Source organism: Eschrichtius robustus, chromosome X, assembly GCF_028021215.1.
Source record: "Eschrichtius robustus isolate mEscRob2 chromosome X, mEscRob2.pri, whole genome shotgun sequence".
NCBI lineage: Eukaryota > Metazoa > Chordata > Mammalia > Artiodactyla > Eschrichtiidae > Eschrichtius > Eschrichtius robustus.
In genome coordinates, this window is record NC_090845.1 from 18,713,133 (window position 1) to 18,729,414 (window position 16,282).

The window sequence follows — 16,282 nt, forward strand, 5'->3', positions numbered from 1 at the left end:
CATCTACTGTATTTATTTCTTCTTTTAACTTATATATTCATGCTCATACAGTGCTACCACAGGGAATACAAAGATTAAAAAGGCACAGTCTGTGCTCTTAAGATGTATACAGTCCATTTTAGAGACTATTTTTTATTTCATTACTCATGAACCATCTAATACATGCTTTAGGAAGGATATGGATGGACTGGTAAGGGAAAAGGAGACAATTATTTTTGCCAAACAGATAAACTTATTCCACATTAAAGATTAATGGATGAGTGTCTGTTATATATTTTTACTCTACCTGTCTATATAGAAAGAGTTTGAGTGAAAATTAACTGTAGATATTATACTCTGTCTTTAATACTCCATATTTTAAAACACTGATGTTAATTGTGAAAATTTCTGATCAGAAACTGAGAAAACTCTCATTGATTTTAAAGTGTTATCTAATAATTAAACTTACACCTTTAAAAAAAATGCATACAGTCCAGTAAAGACAGTCATTAAAAGATAATATAGATTTTTAAAAAAATCCCAGGGGAGTGCAGAAGGAGATGATGAACACTACTGAGGGATCCAGGAAGTGTAAATGGGATTTGCATTGGGACTTGCAGGATGCGTAGATGTTTGCCAGATAAAAAAGTTGGAGAAAAGTTATCTAGGCAGAAAAAATATGTGTAAAGACAGAATTGTGAAAGAGTATGCCGTGATCAGAGAAAAATAAGAATTTTGATTTAGCTGCTGCAGAGTGGGAAGTGATGGGAAGAACGTCAGCTTACACTTTGTATCACATTATAATTCTTTGCTTAGGTTTTTTGGTCCTTGATATGCTTTCTGCCTAGTGATTAGCAAATAGAGGATATTAAATTAATGTTATCTTACTGAATAAAGTTCTCTGCCTTTCTCCAGAGAACTGTAATTTTTTTCTCTTGCCGACACAGCCTCAGACTCTGAAGTTTCTGTTCCTAAAATAAGGAAGACACAGAAAAATTACCAAATTCCTTTGTTTTTTTTGAGCAATGGAATATTTTCATCTGCCTTGTCTTGAAATTAGTCCTGATGGGGAATAAATGTTATGGCAGCTGTTGAAAATCAAAGGTTTATTTAGTAACTTGTTCATTCATGCAACATATATTTATTAAGCACCAACTATACTGTTTGTACCATATTATCCGAGAAAGAAATAAGCTTTTCATGATTTGGAGTTATATTAACTCTTTCAAGCTGTTATGCTATCATTTGGTGTGCTTCAATAGAGAGCACCTTGTATTAACTAAAATAGTAAAGCATAAATAAAATACATATAGTTTAATGTATACCCCTTAATTTATGTTTTGACAATGCACCTTTTATTGAGAAGTACAAGTGAATCATTTATGACAGGATAAGAACAGTTTTCATTTCATTCTTCATATACTTTTCATGTAATAGGTATTTTGCAGGAAAAATTTGATGCCTGCCGTTGCTAGGATTTGTTTCTTTGCAACATAATTGCTTGGTTCATTCATCTTAAAATAATTCATTTCTAAAAAAAATTCATTAAAGCAATCTTTTTAGGACTCACACATATTTACAAAGCAAAGTATTATAAAACCTAAACACCTGCTGCATGATGCATTCAAATTAAGAGCTCTGAATAAAATAGCATTGACATTGTAAAATACATGGTGCCAATATTTCCAGTTAAGTGTTTAGTGAGAATTTGCCACTAGTGAGGGTATAACCAACTCGATTTTCTAAAATGTTGTTTATTTCTTTCATGTGCTTTTGCATGCGTATAACTGAGAGAAGAACAGTAGAAACTTAGCACCAGTTCCTTACGATTAGACTGCCTATGTTGAATCAGTGTGGAGTCACACCTGGTTCCTGGCATGAATGTTACTGGCCACGTAGGTAACATATAGGATAAAGAAAATCGCTAAGTACATTTCATGTCCAAGCTTTTGTTTACTTGATGTAGTCCTTTCTATACCAATAGTAATGCCTAGTTGTCCCATGCATATCCAGTAAAAAGCAAGTCTGTAGTGAATAAACCTGCATTTTTAAAAAATTGAGACAATACTTCTCATCTGCATACCTTTGGCCAAAAGCAAAGGGGCGCTTCATATACTTGTTGCTTCTTTACATGGTAGGCAGGGGAGTGTGATTTACCGGTGACTTAGTGAGTCACAACAAACCGTCCACTTTCATGAAGGAAAAAGCAAAAAGATATCTCTGTTGTCAGTAATTGATTTTGAGCTACTTAGAACTGAGAACTGTGATGATGAAAATTAACTTGAGAGATCGACTAACCCATCTCTTTTGTTCAAATAGTATCACACAGACACTGTTATATACAGAGAAGCTTCTAACCTACTTTTGTACTCTTCTAGAATTTTTAAATGCTTTTGAATTATTGATTTAACTAGTTATATTTGTTAACTAGAATAAGTTTTAAGAACTTCCTTCTCCATCCTCTACTACGCATTTTTTGTCTCTTCTCGCTACTGGATTCCTCTGTGGCCTGTATTTTTTACCTGAAATTCCTCCATATAGGATAATTCTTTAGTAGGCTTCCAAGTTAGGAGACCTCAGGGTATCTTACCAGGTTTTGTCCAGAGATTTTTCTATTCTCTAATTCTTGAGTTGTATTTTTTTTTAATGTAATGCTATCTTAAATTTTGGAATCTTCAAAGTATTTTTACTTTGCCTTCAGATTTTTATTTATGAGAAGATCTGTATTCTTCTAAAATCATTTTTACCTTTTCTAATAAAATATTTGAGATGGTAATATAGGAAGAGATAATTTAAATGACTCTTTTGTCGGGGCTAATGGCTACAGAGTTCAAGTTATGTTACCAGGTTGATTGATTAGGTTCCTCACTAATAAACTATTTAAATTTGAGTTTCTCTGAGAAATTTTTATAATTTGTTTGTAAACAAATATTTTCTCATTAAAATCATTAATACACGAAAATGAAAAGGCAAACACTGTTGTACTTAAGGGAAAATGCTTTAACACAGGGAAAAACTTCTGAAAATACTTTCAAGTACTTCAGAAGTATCATTTTCAGTTTAGCTGATATAATTATAAGTTCTCTAGTCATTATCTAGTCATTAGAGAATATCTCTTATAAGAGGATACATGCTGGATAAAATCTCCCAAATGTTTCACAAATAATCCATGCTCAGATGCAATAGAATTTGAATAGAATGTTGTTTTATTTGTGTAAACCAAACCTTTTAACTTGAGAGACTATTGCAATTCAAATTTAGCGGTGAATATATAATATACTATGTTTTTTAAAAAACAAATCCATGGCTCCAAAACAGTGTTCTTTTAGTAAAAATGTAAATTCTCAGCAAAGAACAATCAGATTTTTATCACTATTAAATCTTTAGTGGTAACATACATAACTTGCTATTAATGTTTATGCATTCAAATCCTCCTCTACGCCCTCCTTTTTTCTCCTCTAAGTTATTTCTTTTCTTAAATAGAAAAAATAAACCTAAATTTCATATAAACTAGCTACCCAGTGATTGTTGACTTGATAATATAGCTAAATTCATTGTGCCATTTTCTTCCCTTTTTCATTTCCCCCAGTATTTTCTTCCATTTTGTTTCACTTGTTTCTACTACCCTGCTTGAACAGGAATAGATTATTGGTGCTAAGGAGTGGGGGTAGAGGTATTCCCTCACAGGTGGCCTGGGGACTTGTAGTCCCATTCTGATTTCTGTCTACTCTAAGCTCTGAGCTCTAAGCAAATCAGAAAATCTCCCTGTGTCTCACTTTACTTAACTGTAAAAGGAGGGGATAAATCAAACTTAGAATTTATTTGGGCCTCAGACGCTACCTAACATTCTTTGGGTTTTATGATTTTCTGTAAGTTAATAATACTTTTAATTTTACACATGACAGTAACGTACATGCTGCTAAGTAGTTTGATCAAGGTCATTCTCTGATCAGGTTAACAACTCACAATTATCTGTTTTAAAATTAATTGTGACTTGTGAAATCTTTCCCTAAAGTTTATTTGAGGGGATCCGACAATATTTTCCTATTGAATATGGTAAAAAAAAGCTTATTTGTATTTATTCATATAAATCCTTTTTGCAATAATTTATAGATAAAACATTTAGGGTGAAATAATATATATTAATAGAAATTGAAAAGTGAGACCAAGGAAAAGAAGAACAATTATACTTACCAAAAAGTCATTATGATTTCTTTAGATGTGCTTCATATTTGACTGTGAGCTAATGCAACCATGACAAAATTATAAATAAGTTTAGTTTTATAATTTGTATTATAAAAAGGAGAAAGCGTATTGGTTTCCCTGAGGATGCAGAGGTTTTCCTGGTATACCATATAATAAAAGAAACTTCTTATGTGAGTCATTATGAAGAGGACACAGAAGAAAAGTTATATTGTATATGATTTATTTTTTGCTATTTCATTTTATTGTTGGATTGTACTTACTTTCTCATTTTGGGGAAGCAGAATTTTTCCTAGTGCCTACATTCATGACTATGCATATGCTAATAGAATAGATACTCAAAAATAATTGTTGATAATAATGAATTTCACAAGTAAATGAACTTAGGTTTGGGTTAAAAAAGAAACTGCTTATGAGTCCTTATAATCTTTCTGTCTTGGGTGGCATAATTCCAAGATATAATGCCCTCATCTTTCCATGTTCATATTAGTACTTACACATTTTCTTATAATTTGTTTATCTGACGTTTCCCCAAATCCTCATTTGACTATGGGTTCTGCTAGGCCAGGAATCCTATCTTATTTATGTGTAACTCTTAATACTTGTTCCACTGTCTATACATATAGTAAAGTACTCAGTAAATGTTTCAACGAATGAATAAAATACTGACTTTAAGTATATTCTCTGTCTTTTTCTAATTCAGAATTATGGCTTGGAAACAGAAAATCTAAAAACCCTTTCTCACAAGTTGAATGCATCTGCCAAAAATCTACAGAATTTTATAACAGGGAGGAGAAGGAGTGGCCATTATGATGGGAGAACCAGCCGAAAACTGCCAAATGATTTTCTGACTTCGGTTGTGGATCTGATTGGAGCAGCCAAGAGTCTGCTTGCCTGGTTGGACAGGTAAAATCTTTCACATGTTTCATAAGTTATCCTCCTCAGGCATCAGTGTGAATATAGTGTTATTTCATTTTTTTCTTGTGAAAGGATTAGATAAGTATGAGGAATATTAACAAATGCCTAATTATGATTTACCACAATATAAGCATATCATCAAAGAGATACTAACTGCTTGCAAAATTTTATATCCAAGTAGCTAATCAATAATTAGTCCCTGACAGTTTCAAAATACATTTGCTGCTCTATAAGGAAAATCATTTTTGGCTGTCATAACAAGATTTATAATACTGCCTTGTCTCCTGATTTTCTGTATTCTTTTCATTCATTGGTCATATTTAAGGAAGTGACCATCAGTATTCTATTTATTGTTTTAAATGGGTAATTAGACACTGACGCTTTCATAGCATGCATTGTATGTCTCATTACCTTTGCTTTATTCATTCTTTATTATTATTCACATTGTACAGTCAGTTTTGGATATTATAAACACAATTTTGGTCCTTTTTTTGCTAATTTAGTTAAGTTTCATTTGTCTTAGAACACATAAAATAACATAAAAGTTTTCATAATATAAAATGAAAAAAGTTAGATTAAAATTGTATATGTGATTAAACATTTTAATGGTAAAACATTACAACTATTTAAAAAAAACTAAATAAGCTCTTTCATTTTTGAAAATTGTTTTGTAGGGGACATGTACCGTGTTATGATGGTTAAATAATCAAATCTTAAAAAACATTTTGTCTCTTATAAGAAATTCTGATATGTACAATTTTACTAGAATTCTTTCTTGAATAAATGTCAGTAGGATTACATACATATACATATATATGCACATATATACACAGTGACCCTTGAACAACATGGGTTTGAACTGCATGGGTCCGCTTATATACAGAGTTTTTTCAATAAATACTCACTACATTACTATATGAACATAATCATCCATTGGTTGAATCTGTGGATATGGAGGGCTAACTATAAAGTTACACATGACTTTTCGACTGTGTGGGGTTGGCACCCGTAACCCTCTCTTTGTCTGAAGTTCAACTGTATTATATTTTGGCTTTTTAAAAATATGAGACTTTATATTAAAAACAAAGTATTTGTATGTCTAAGGTAAAAGTTAAGGTAATTTTACTTAATTCTATATTGTCTAAATTTATATATATTACTAATAACATATAACATGACAATACTAAATCCAAATCTGAACACTAAGCTATAATTATTAGCTTTTTGATAATTAATTGGTGGACAGCATAGTTCTCTTATATTATGACATCATGAAAATTCTCATAATTGTTTAAACCACATTTATCCATTGTATGAAGTAATTGCCGTTTAAACATGTAAATTCTACAAGTTGTATAATGGTCAATAAGTAAATATATTTAAAATATGGCTTATCCTTAAGTAACGTAATATACTTGTTTCAGGAGGCTTCTCAGTAATCAGGAAACTTATAGAAAATATATTTGATTTTAGTTATATCTTCTTATAACTATCACCTGTCCTATAATTGTAAATTAGCTCAGCCTTGATATTTATATTTGGTAAATTTCATTATTTTCTTTTTACACTAGTACTTGTTAAATAAGTAAATAGAATGATTAGAGAATGTTTTTACTTCTTAATGGCAGGTATGGTTGTTTATAAAATCACATAATGGCTTCTAGAACACTATATAGTAGTTTCTGAGATTTTATTGTATTATATAGTTTTTTATGGTGGCATTATTTTTATCATCTAATAAGATGTCCTTAGTAAATGCCAATTCATCTACAAACATACATGAGTGTACACAGACATACATAGTAATCCACGAAGTCAATCAATGCTGTTTTGTGTTTGTTTCATAGAAAGCGAAAATGTGACAAAAAGTCTGAAGGAAATAATTTAAATCATCTGTTTGGCTTCCATTACTGCAAAGGTTCTCACAATGCTTATTTTGTGTTATATCATACTACCTATGGTGATCATTAAATCAAAGGCCATTTAACATTTTGATCATAAAAATAAAATGTATACTTAGAAGGAAAAGAAACAACTTTGTGATAACTTTAAAATCTTCTGCTGAGACTGTAAATTTAAAAAAGAAACTGAAGTTTATATTTTGAAGATTTTGCTCAGGAAAGTTCAGCTCCAGGCTGGCTTGTCTATAATGATTATGCTTTAGCAGCTTTAGTTTTAAAAAGGAAAGAAGAAGGAGAAAAAGAATTCTTTGTCATTTTAAGGCATTTGGACTTCATGCTGAAGGCAATGGGGAGCTGTTTAGGGTCACTGTTGTGTTCAGACCTTTGAATTTTGAAGATTACTTGGGCTATAATGTTGGGAAAGATTAGGGAAAGAATAAGGCTGGAAGAAGGGAAACCAGTTAAGAGGTTGTTTCAGGAATATTTGTCCCTTGTTACCTGCCCAGGACCCCCTCAGATACCAAAACCCGAGGATTCTCAAGTCCCTTATATAAAATGACTTAGTATTTGCATGTAACCTATGCACATCCTCCTTTATATTTTAAATCATCTGTAGATTACTTATAATACCTAATACAGTGTAAATGCTATGTAAATAATTGCCTTGTACAACAAATACAAATTTTGCTTTTTTGAACTCTCTGGAATTTTTTTTCAAATATTTCGATTCGAGGTTGGTTGAACCCATGGATAGGGAACCTGCCAGTATGGAGTGCCAACTGTTATCATGCTGCTGCTACTATTGGTGATTCTGATGCTACCAGCCACACTCAAAGCAAACCTAGGAGAGTTGTCTTCATTTTACAGATAGGAAAACTAGCACATACAGAGGCAGAAGTTAAGTTCAAAACCAAATAGGAAGTAAGTGGTGGTGCCAGGATTCATTCCAGGCACCTGACTACAGAGTTGATTCTCTCCATTGCTATTTACTGAGATCTTTAATTAGAGAAACAGCAGTGAAGATAGAAGACTGTTAGACAGAGAGACTAAAGAAAAAGGAGACACCTAGGGTGAATAAGAGGTATCTGACTTGGCTGACCCAATGGATGGTGTTGCCATTATCAAAACAGGAGGAATGGGTTATGGTGGAGGACAAGTGTTGAGTGTTGGCCATGATAGATTGTGAAAAGGTCTTTAGAGTATTGCTGCTCAGAAAAGATATACGGTGGATAGAGATTTGGGAATAGTTAAAATATAGGTGGTAGTTAAAGTCCTGAATACATTAATATGGTGGTGTAAGGAGATTTTTAGAATGGATTCCTCTTATCCTGCTCTATTTGTTTTCCATAACACAAGCCCTTCTAACACAGTATGTAATTTACTTATGTGTTATTATTGTTTTTGTCTGACTGCTCTATATATAATGTATGCTTCTGGAGAGCAGGGATTTTCATCTGCTTTGTTCACTGCTATCACAATTATCTAGAAGAGTTCCTGTCCTGTAGTGGGTGCTCAATAAATTTTTTTGAGTGAATGAAGAGAACTGAGAAAAGGAATGACCTCTGCAGACCACCACGAACCGAAGGATGATTAGAAGTTCAGCTTATGGAAAAAAATAAGACATAACCAGAGACTCCATAGGATAGAATTAGTTGAGAGTGGTGTCACGGTAGCAAAGGGAGTAAAGAGTTTTTTGGTGGGGGGTGGAGGGAGTGTTGATATTTTAGTATTATTTTTTTTTTCCAACTTTATTGAGATATGAGCGATCTATAACATTGTGTAAGTTTAAGGTGTACAACGTGATGATTTGATACACATATACATTGCAAAATGATTACCATGATAAGATTAGTTAATATAATCTATCACCTTGCATAATTACCTTTTTTGTGTATGTGGTGAGAACGTTTAAGGTGGGAATAAGGAGTTTTAGGGAAAAAAAGGAAGTGGTCAGTAGAGTCAAATGCTGCTGACAGGTTAGGCAGGGTAAGACTGAAAGTGTACGGTAAATTAGGGAATCAGGATATATGTGATCTTACCAACAACAGTTTAGTGTTCTTACTTAGAATTAATGAAAACTGGAATTCTTGGGTTGATTGTGAGTTAAAGGTAAGTGATAACTCCTCTTTGAAGAAATTTTTCTGTGAAATGGTTTGTAGTTCAGGATAGTTTTATATAATATTAACTTCTACTTTTCATAGACTCCATCTTTTAGAGGTGTTGGAGAAGAGGAAAGGCAAATGATGAGGGCTACTTCTATATCTGGGAACTTACTTTGCTTCCTTCTCTTCCATGGATTGTATGAATATCTTAACTGCTCCTTGGCTAATATAAATTTCAAAAGGTCCCAAAATCAATTTAAATGTAATAGGATTTTATCTATAACTGTGCCAAGTGAAATGTTTACGCTGTTTGTTTTCCTGACAAGTAGCCCAGACTTTTATAAGAGATTGTTGTTAGTGGATGTGAATTTAAGTTATATTTTTATTCCTTTCAAAGAAAAACTGTTTTCTAGGTAGCAGCAAGAGCACAAGACAACATTCCATATGCCCTCTTGTTTCAGTGTGTTCTGCAAACTACACAGGAAGCAAAACACATTAATCAATGCTAGAAAAGCCAAAAGAGCAGTGTTCTCCATGACTGCTGTTGTGAATCCCTGCCGAAATGCATCGTGAAATAGTATAAAAGAACAAAGGGCTAAGTAAGAGAGAGTTGAGTTTCAGCTCTGCCTCTGGCCCTGGGTAACCTTGAACCTTAACCTCTGTTTTTATTTTCTTTTTAGAATAAGGAGGTAAGACCTGCAGAATTTGAAGTTCTCTTCTAAGCACTAATATTCTATAAATCATTGACCTTGTTCACCAAAGCCATATGAGGAATATATTCGTCTTATTTCCCTTTGCATAATTTCAAAGAATAAACACTAACAAAGTTTGTTGGCGACTTGTAGAATCATGATTTAACTCCCTACCTCTTCTCTGACTAAATTTAGTTAATATTAAGTTCTAGACCAAAACTAATCTGTTTTTGTGCTTTCTTTATATAAGGTAAGAATGTATCTTGTCTTTTTTATTTTTATTTTGAAGAACTTAGAACTTAAGTACTTAATTATAAAAGTTCCATAGAAATTATATTGACCAAAAATTTTTAATATCTTGATTTGTCATGGTAGATTGCCTTTAATATGGAGGGTTTAAAATGGTCACTGCAATCGAATATTGCCAAGCATTGGATCTTTAACCTTAGTTTATTCCTTTAGTGTACAATATAGTATAACTCTTCAGTTGAAAAATGAAAAATTCTGTCGGTTAACTATGGTTATTTTGATGCCAAACAACTGGCTTAATTTTTTAAAAATCTGACTTTCTTGGCATTAAATTTTTTTTACATTTTGGGGAGAACTTGCATGCACAGCAATATGATGAGCTTATTGCAATTTTTATTTTATGTCACTTGAAGGGGGAGAAAGGAAAAGAAAGAATAAGAAAAAATCTTTAATTTAGTTCCATACTGAACTAGACGCTTTACATGTATTGGCTCATTGAATTCTCACAAAGCAGGTATCATTATCCCCATTTTACATGTGAAACATGAAGTAATTTGCCTGAAGTTATTCACTAGTGTGAAAATTATAATTTGAATCTATTTTTGTTGTGATTCCAAAGCCCTTCTTGTTTCTCTTTTATCATGTTCCTTTGTCATACTACATCTCCTTTTGAATGTGGACGAGTTCTTAAGGATTTTGAGGAAGCGATTCTTAGGAATGCGGCATATATAAACATTTATTTGTACTTTGGTGTTTCTCCTCAAATGCTAAACAAGAATACCACTTTTCTTTTTCTGGCCTTGATACTTCAAATTGCTATGTAGAATTTTTTTATAGAAAGTTTATTTCTCATTCTACTTTGGAGACATCAATGAGATATCTCTTAATATCATTGAAAACCTTTTGAATGTTTAAGGCAAAAACATTAGGGTGCTAGGGAAAATGTTTACAAATCACAAAAACTGCAATTTCAGTGGCGCTTCCATTTAAGTAACATTTATTTTCAAAAATTAGCTCCTTACATTTCTTAAATAAAATAAAATCTAAGGCTAACAGAAATCCCCTTTTTCTTCTTATTTTAAATATTGACTTGAGTGAAACAACAGACTTTCCCAGAGGAAAAGCCTCAGAGGTGAATCACAGTTGGTAGCTTTACTGTTTATTTTCAATTCATGGTTTACTTGTCTATTTTTAACCTACATCCTGCTGTTTTTCACACCTCATCTTTCTTGCAGTTTTATATGGCTTTGCCAAATCAATCTATACTTGGAGGTTTCCAGATCGCTGTATGTACCATGTTGTACAGTAACATCATTAAAAAATATTCAAAAGTATTATATATAGAAAATGTTTATTTTGCTATTTAAAATGAAAGTTTATTCTTTTCTCTCATTTTTAGCATTAATACCTATTTCTAATTGTTTCTGAAATACATTTTAAGATCATTCTGTTTTGCAAGCATCAATGAGATATCTTTTTATATCACTGAAAACCTTTTTAATGTTTAAGGCATAAGGGTTAGGATGCTAAGGGAAAAAATGTATTCTTTGAAATCTTTTGCTTTATCTACGAAAGTGGTTGAACTAATTTCTTCTTCCATGATATGAAACTATAGGACAAAAATTATTTCTATACCAGGGAAAAATTACAGAGACAAAGAAAACTACCCCAAACACTACCAAATGCTGTGGCTCGTTGTTGTTTGGTCTTATTTCCTCTTGTGTGCTCAGTGCTCCCATTTGGCACCTCTTGTTCCAGAAATGAGCAGTGATGTTAGCAAGGCTGTTGTTCATAGAATGCCCCTCAGGCTCAGCAGTGCCAACCTGAGAAACAGTAAGGCCTTCCAGATTTCCTAATTAACTCCTTAGCTTTTCTTGTTAGCTTCTAATTTGTTTAGGATTTCTGAACCATTAACCTTTCCATAAACGCTTTTGTTTGAAAAGAATGTACAACAAATAATTTTTTATAGGGTCAATAACTTTTGCACTAGAAAGAAGTATAAGCATTTTATTATCCATATGATGATTTGAGGATAGTTGTGTAACTTTTAAGATCTAAGTAGGATGGTTCCTGTAATGGCCATTTATTAATGAGCCAAGGATTTTATCTTTTTTTTTTTTTAACTTTCTGGCATCAAAAAGTTTTCCTGCCATGAATTTTATTTTCTTTACCTTGAGTCAGCCACGTGTTTTTTTCTAAGTAGCCTGAGCTCTAACTTGGGGTTTCTTTAGACTGAGGAACAAATTCCTCTCTTAATTTTGTTTTGTTTTCAAGTTGATCATGTTCAGGTATTCTATAGAGATCCATTTCTTTATCTCATTAAGTCATGACTGAGTGTTCATCTTTGGTAACTGACAAAGATTGGAACCTGTCAGCCTTCTCTTATTTATGTATGTGTATAGCCAAAATCATCATCCCAAACATTAATATGTGCTGGCTAAGAATGGTTCTTAGTGTGGTTGTATGTGATTTGCCTTTAAAATGAAAACTTTAGGGGAGTTCACTACAAGATAGAATGCATGTTTTCCTAGGTATATCTTAGATTTTTTTTCTAGTTTATTTTGACATTTAATCTTGAGCGAGAAGCTTGTCCCACTTGAAATATGAGTGCTCAGGAACGTGGAAAACACGCCTTAGAATTCAGTTTGCTACAGGCATTCAGTTATCAAATAGATTTTTCTTTTGGTACATTTTCAAGATCAAATGAGTCTTTTTTTAAGATTTTATGGAGAAAGTCGTGCTGTACTTCATCTCGTCACTTTTGAATGAAGCTTTTAGATTTTATTAACAGACTTTGACCTTTGGAAAACTAGGAACCCAAGCTCTTTCTAATCATGCCAGAAGCATTTTTGAATTCTTAATTAAAATACCAATTTTTATGCTTCAATGCAGCAAAAATGGTCTTGGGGTGGTTTTTTTAAATGATGTTTTCCTAGAAGTGCTTATATCTTAACATCTTTTAAAAAATAGTTTTATTGAGGCCTAATTTACATTCTATAAGATTTATCCATTTTAAGTTTAATGAGTTTTAATAAATTTAGATATAGATGTGCAATGACTTCAGATTAATTAATTACATACATTTTGTTCTAATTATCATTATTTGAATTCTTAATGACTCCTTCTGTTTTAGTAAACTATGTTGAAAAATATACCATTTCGGAATAGGAATAAACAGTAGTGGAAGACAGCACATAATAGACTGCGGTATATAGAATCATTTAGAAAACAATATGTTCAAACCCCTGGAAAAAGAAAGGGTCATTTAATAAGTGGAATTGGGGCACTTGATTAAGCCTTTGGAGAATAAATAATGATAGAACACTACCTGTTCACTAAAGTAATTTTAGGCATATCATTTATTTAAGAGGGAAAAATAAATCTGTAAGAAAACTGGAGAAAATATAGACAAAAAATGATTTCTAGATGTAGACTTATTATTAAGTATTTTAAAATATGGAATAAAATGCAAAGAAATGTGCTGTTTGACTACATAAAATTGAAAAACATGACTAAGTATAAGACAGATGACAAACTGGGGAAAATACTTGCAACAAACAGTTATGAGAAGCAGAGGGTTAATGTGTACTATGTGAATATTACATTTAAATTAAAAACAAAGAACACCAAAGTGCAATAGATGAGCCTATAAATAGACAATTCAAAACACAAGAAACAGAAACTGCTAAGATGTGTATACCATACAATAATTTCAAAGTACTTGAAGCAAAAAATGACAGAACTAAAAGAAGAAATAGACAGATCCACAATTACAATTGGATACCTCATCTCCTCTCTCAGAACAGAAAGTAAGGATTAGAAGAGCTGAACAATACCAGATAACAAGATATAATTGACATTTTGAGAGCATTTCATCCAACAACAGTAGAATACAAATTCTTTTCAAGTGCCCATGGAACATTCATGAAGGTACACCATATCTGCATCATAAAACAAACTTCAACACATTTAAAATAATTTAAATCAGTTAGAATCTCTTCTTTAACCATAATGGAGTCAAACTAGAAATCAAACAACACACTTCTAACTAATCCATGGATAAAAGAGGAAGTCTCAAGGGAAATAAAAAGAAATACATTGAACAGAATGAAAATTAGAACAAGTCATAATTTTTGAGGCACACAGCTAAAGCAATTCTGAAAGGAAAATTTGTAAGCACTGAATGCTTATATCAGAAAAAAAGAAAGATCTCAAATCAATTATCTAAGCTCTCATCTCAAGCAAATAGAAAAATAATTGCTAATCAACAAGCATGGGCGTAAAGTTTTAGTTAAGCAAGATGAAAAAGTTCTAGAGATCTGCTGTAGAACACTGTACCTATAATTAATAGTATTGTCTTTTACAGTTAAATTTTTGTTAAGAGGTTAGATCTCATGCTAAGTATTCTTAAAAAAATAAAATTAAAGAAAAAAGAAAGTAGAAAATAAGCCCAAAGCAGCAAAAGGGAGCAAATAATAATGATAAATGAACAGAAATCAATGAAACTGAAAACGGAACCACACTATGTTGAGAAGTCAATCAAAATTAAATGGGTAATAAAGGAATACTACAAATAACTCTTTATACATACATTTGACAGCTTAGATGAAATGGACCAATTCCTTCAAAAACACAAAAACTACCAAAACTTACCCAAGATGAAATAGATTCTCTGAATGATCCTGTAACTATTAAAGAAATTGAATTGTACTTAGAAACTCTTTGGAGTAGGGGAAAAAAGGTCCAGGCCTAGATGATGTCACTGGTGAATCCTGTGTTTAAAGAAAAAATAACACCAATTCTACAGTCTATTTCAGAAAATAGACATAGAGGTAATCCATCCCATCTCATTTTATGGTACAATCATTATCCTGATTCCAATACCCGGCAAAGATAGTACAAACTTACATGTTATAATCCTCCACAAAATATTGGCAATCCAAGTCCAACCACATATAAATAAAACTGTGCACCTTGACGAAGTGGGATTCATTCTAGGTAAGCAAGGCTGCTTCAGTACTTGAAAATAAATCAATGTAGTCTACCATGTTAATGTGCTGTAGAATAATAATCATATCAGTTAATGTAAAAAAAAAAGCATTCAGTAGAATCCTATACCCGTTCTTGAGAAAAATTCTCAGCAAAGTAGGAATAGAGTAGTAATATCTCAACTTGATATAAAGCATATATAAAAAGCAACAGCTGACCTTGTACTGTGAAAGACAATGCTCTCCTCCTAAGATTGGGAATAAGGCAAGGCTGTCCACTCTCATCCCTCCTGTTATATCCAGTACAGTAGGCCAGAAAAGGAAGTAAAAGGCCTAGAGATTAGAAAGGAAAAAATAAAACTTTTCCTATTTGCAGATAATATATGTCTGTGTGTAGAATATTCCAAGATAGCTACAAAACATCTTTTTGAACTAGTAAGTGAATTTGGCAGGGTTGTAGAATATGAAGTCTACACAGAAAAATTTATCACATTCTTGTATACTAGTGATGTACAGTTGGAAACAAAAAGTAAAAACATGGTATAATTTACAGTTGCTCTAGAATTATTGAGATGCCTACATATAAATTTAGCAAAATATCTACAGGATTTGTATGTGAAAACTATAAAACACTGATGTATAAAATCAAACAAGACCTAAATAAATGGAGAGACATACTGTGTTCATGGATTGGAAGACTCAACTTAGTAAAGATGTCAATTCTCAAATCTTCCTGTAGGTTTAATAAAGTTCACATAAAAATTACAGCAGGATTTTTTTTATAGCTACAGACAGTGTGATTCTAAAATTTGTATTAAGAAGTAAAGGGACCATAATACTTCATCAATTTTGAAGTTTTTTAATACTATTTTGAATATTATATAACTTCAGTAATCAAAACTGGTATTGGTGGCAAGATAGACACAGAGAGTCCAGAACTTTATGCATATGGTTAGCCAGTTTTTGACAAAGGAACAAAAGCAATTCAGTGGAGAATGGTTAGTTTTTCCACAAATGGTGTTGGAACACTTGCATAGGCAGAGGGAAAAAAGTGAACCTCGACCCAAACCTCACATCTTATACAAAAATTGACTTAAAAATGGGTCATAGATCTAAAAGTAAAATAAAAAACTTTTCGAAGAAAACTTGAGTTAGAGTCAAGTGAAGATTTCTTAGATAATAATGCTAAAGGTACAATCCAGAAAAGAAATTATCGATAAATTTGACCTCATTAAAATAAAAAACTTTTG

At 32.0% G+C, this 16,282-nt stretch overlaps 1 protein-coding gene across 5 annotated transcripts in view; it reads left to right on the plus strand.

Moving 5' to 3' along the window:
• CNKSR2 (connector enhancer of kinase suppressor of Ras 2) overlaps positions 1–16,282 on the plus strand; it is a 257,328-nt gene that overhangs the window by 55,703 nt on the left and 185,343 nt on the right. For all 5 annotated transcript variants that reach the window (XM_068533674.1, XM_068533669.1, XM_068533670.1 and 2 more), the window contains exon 3: positions 4,886–5,088. In XM_068533674.1, the coding sequence (XP_068389775.1) occupies positions 4,886–5,088 (203 nt within the window). The remainder of the gene's footprint in view (positions 1–4,885; positions 5,089–16,282) is intronic.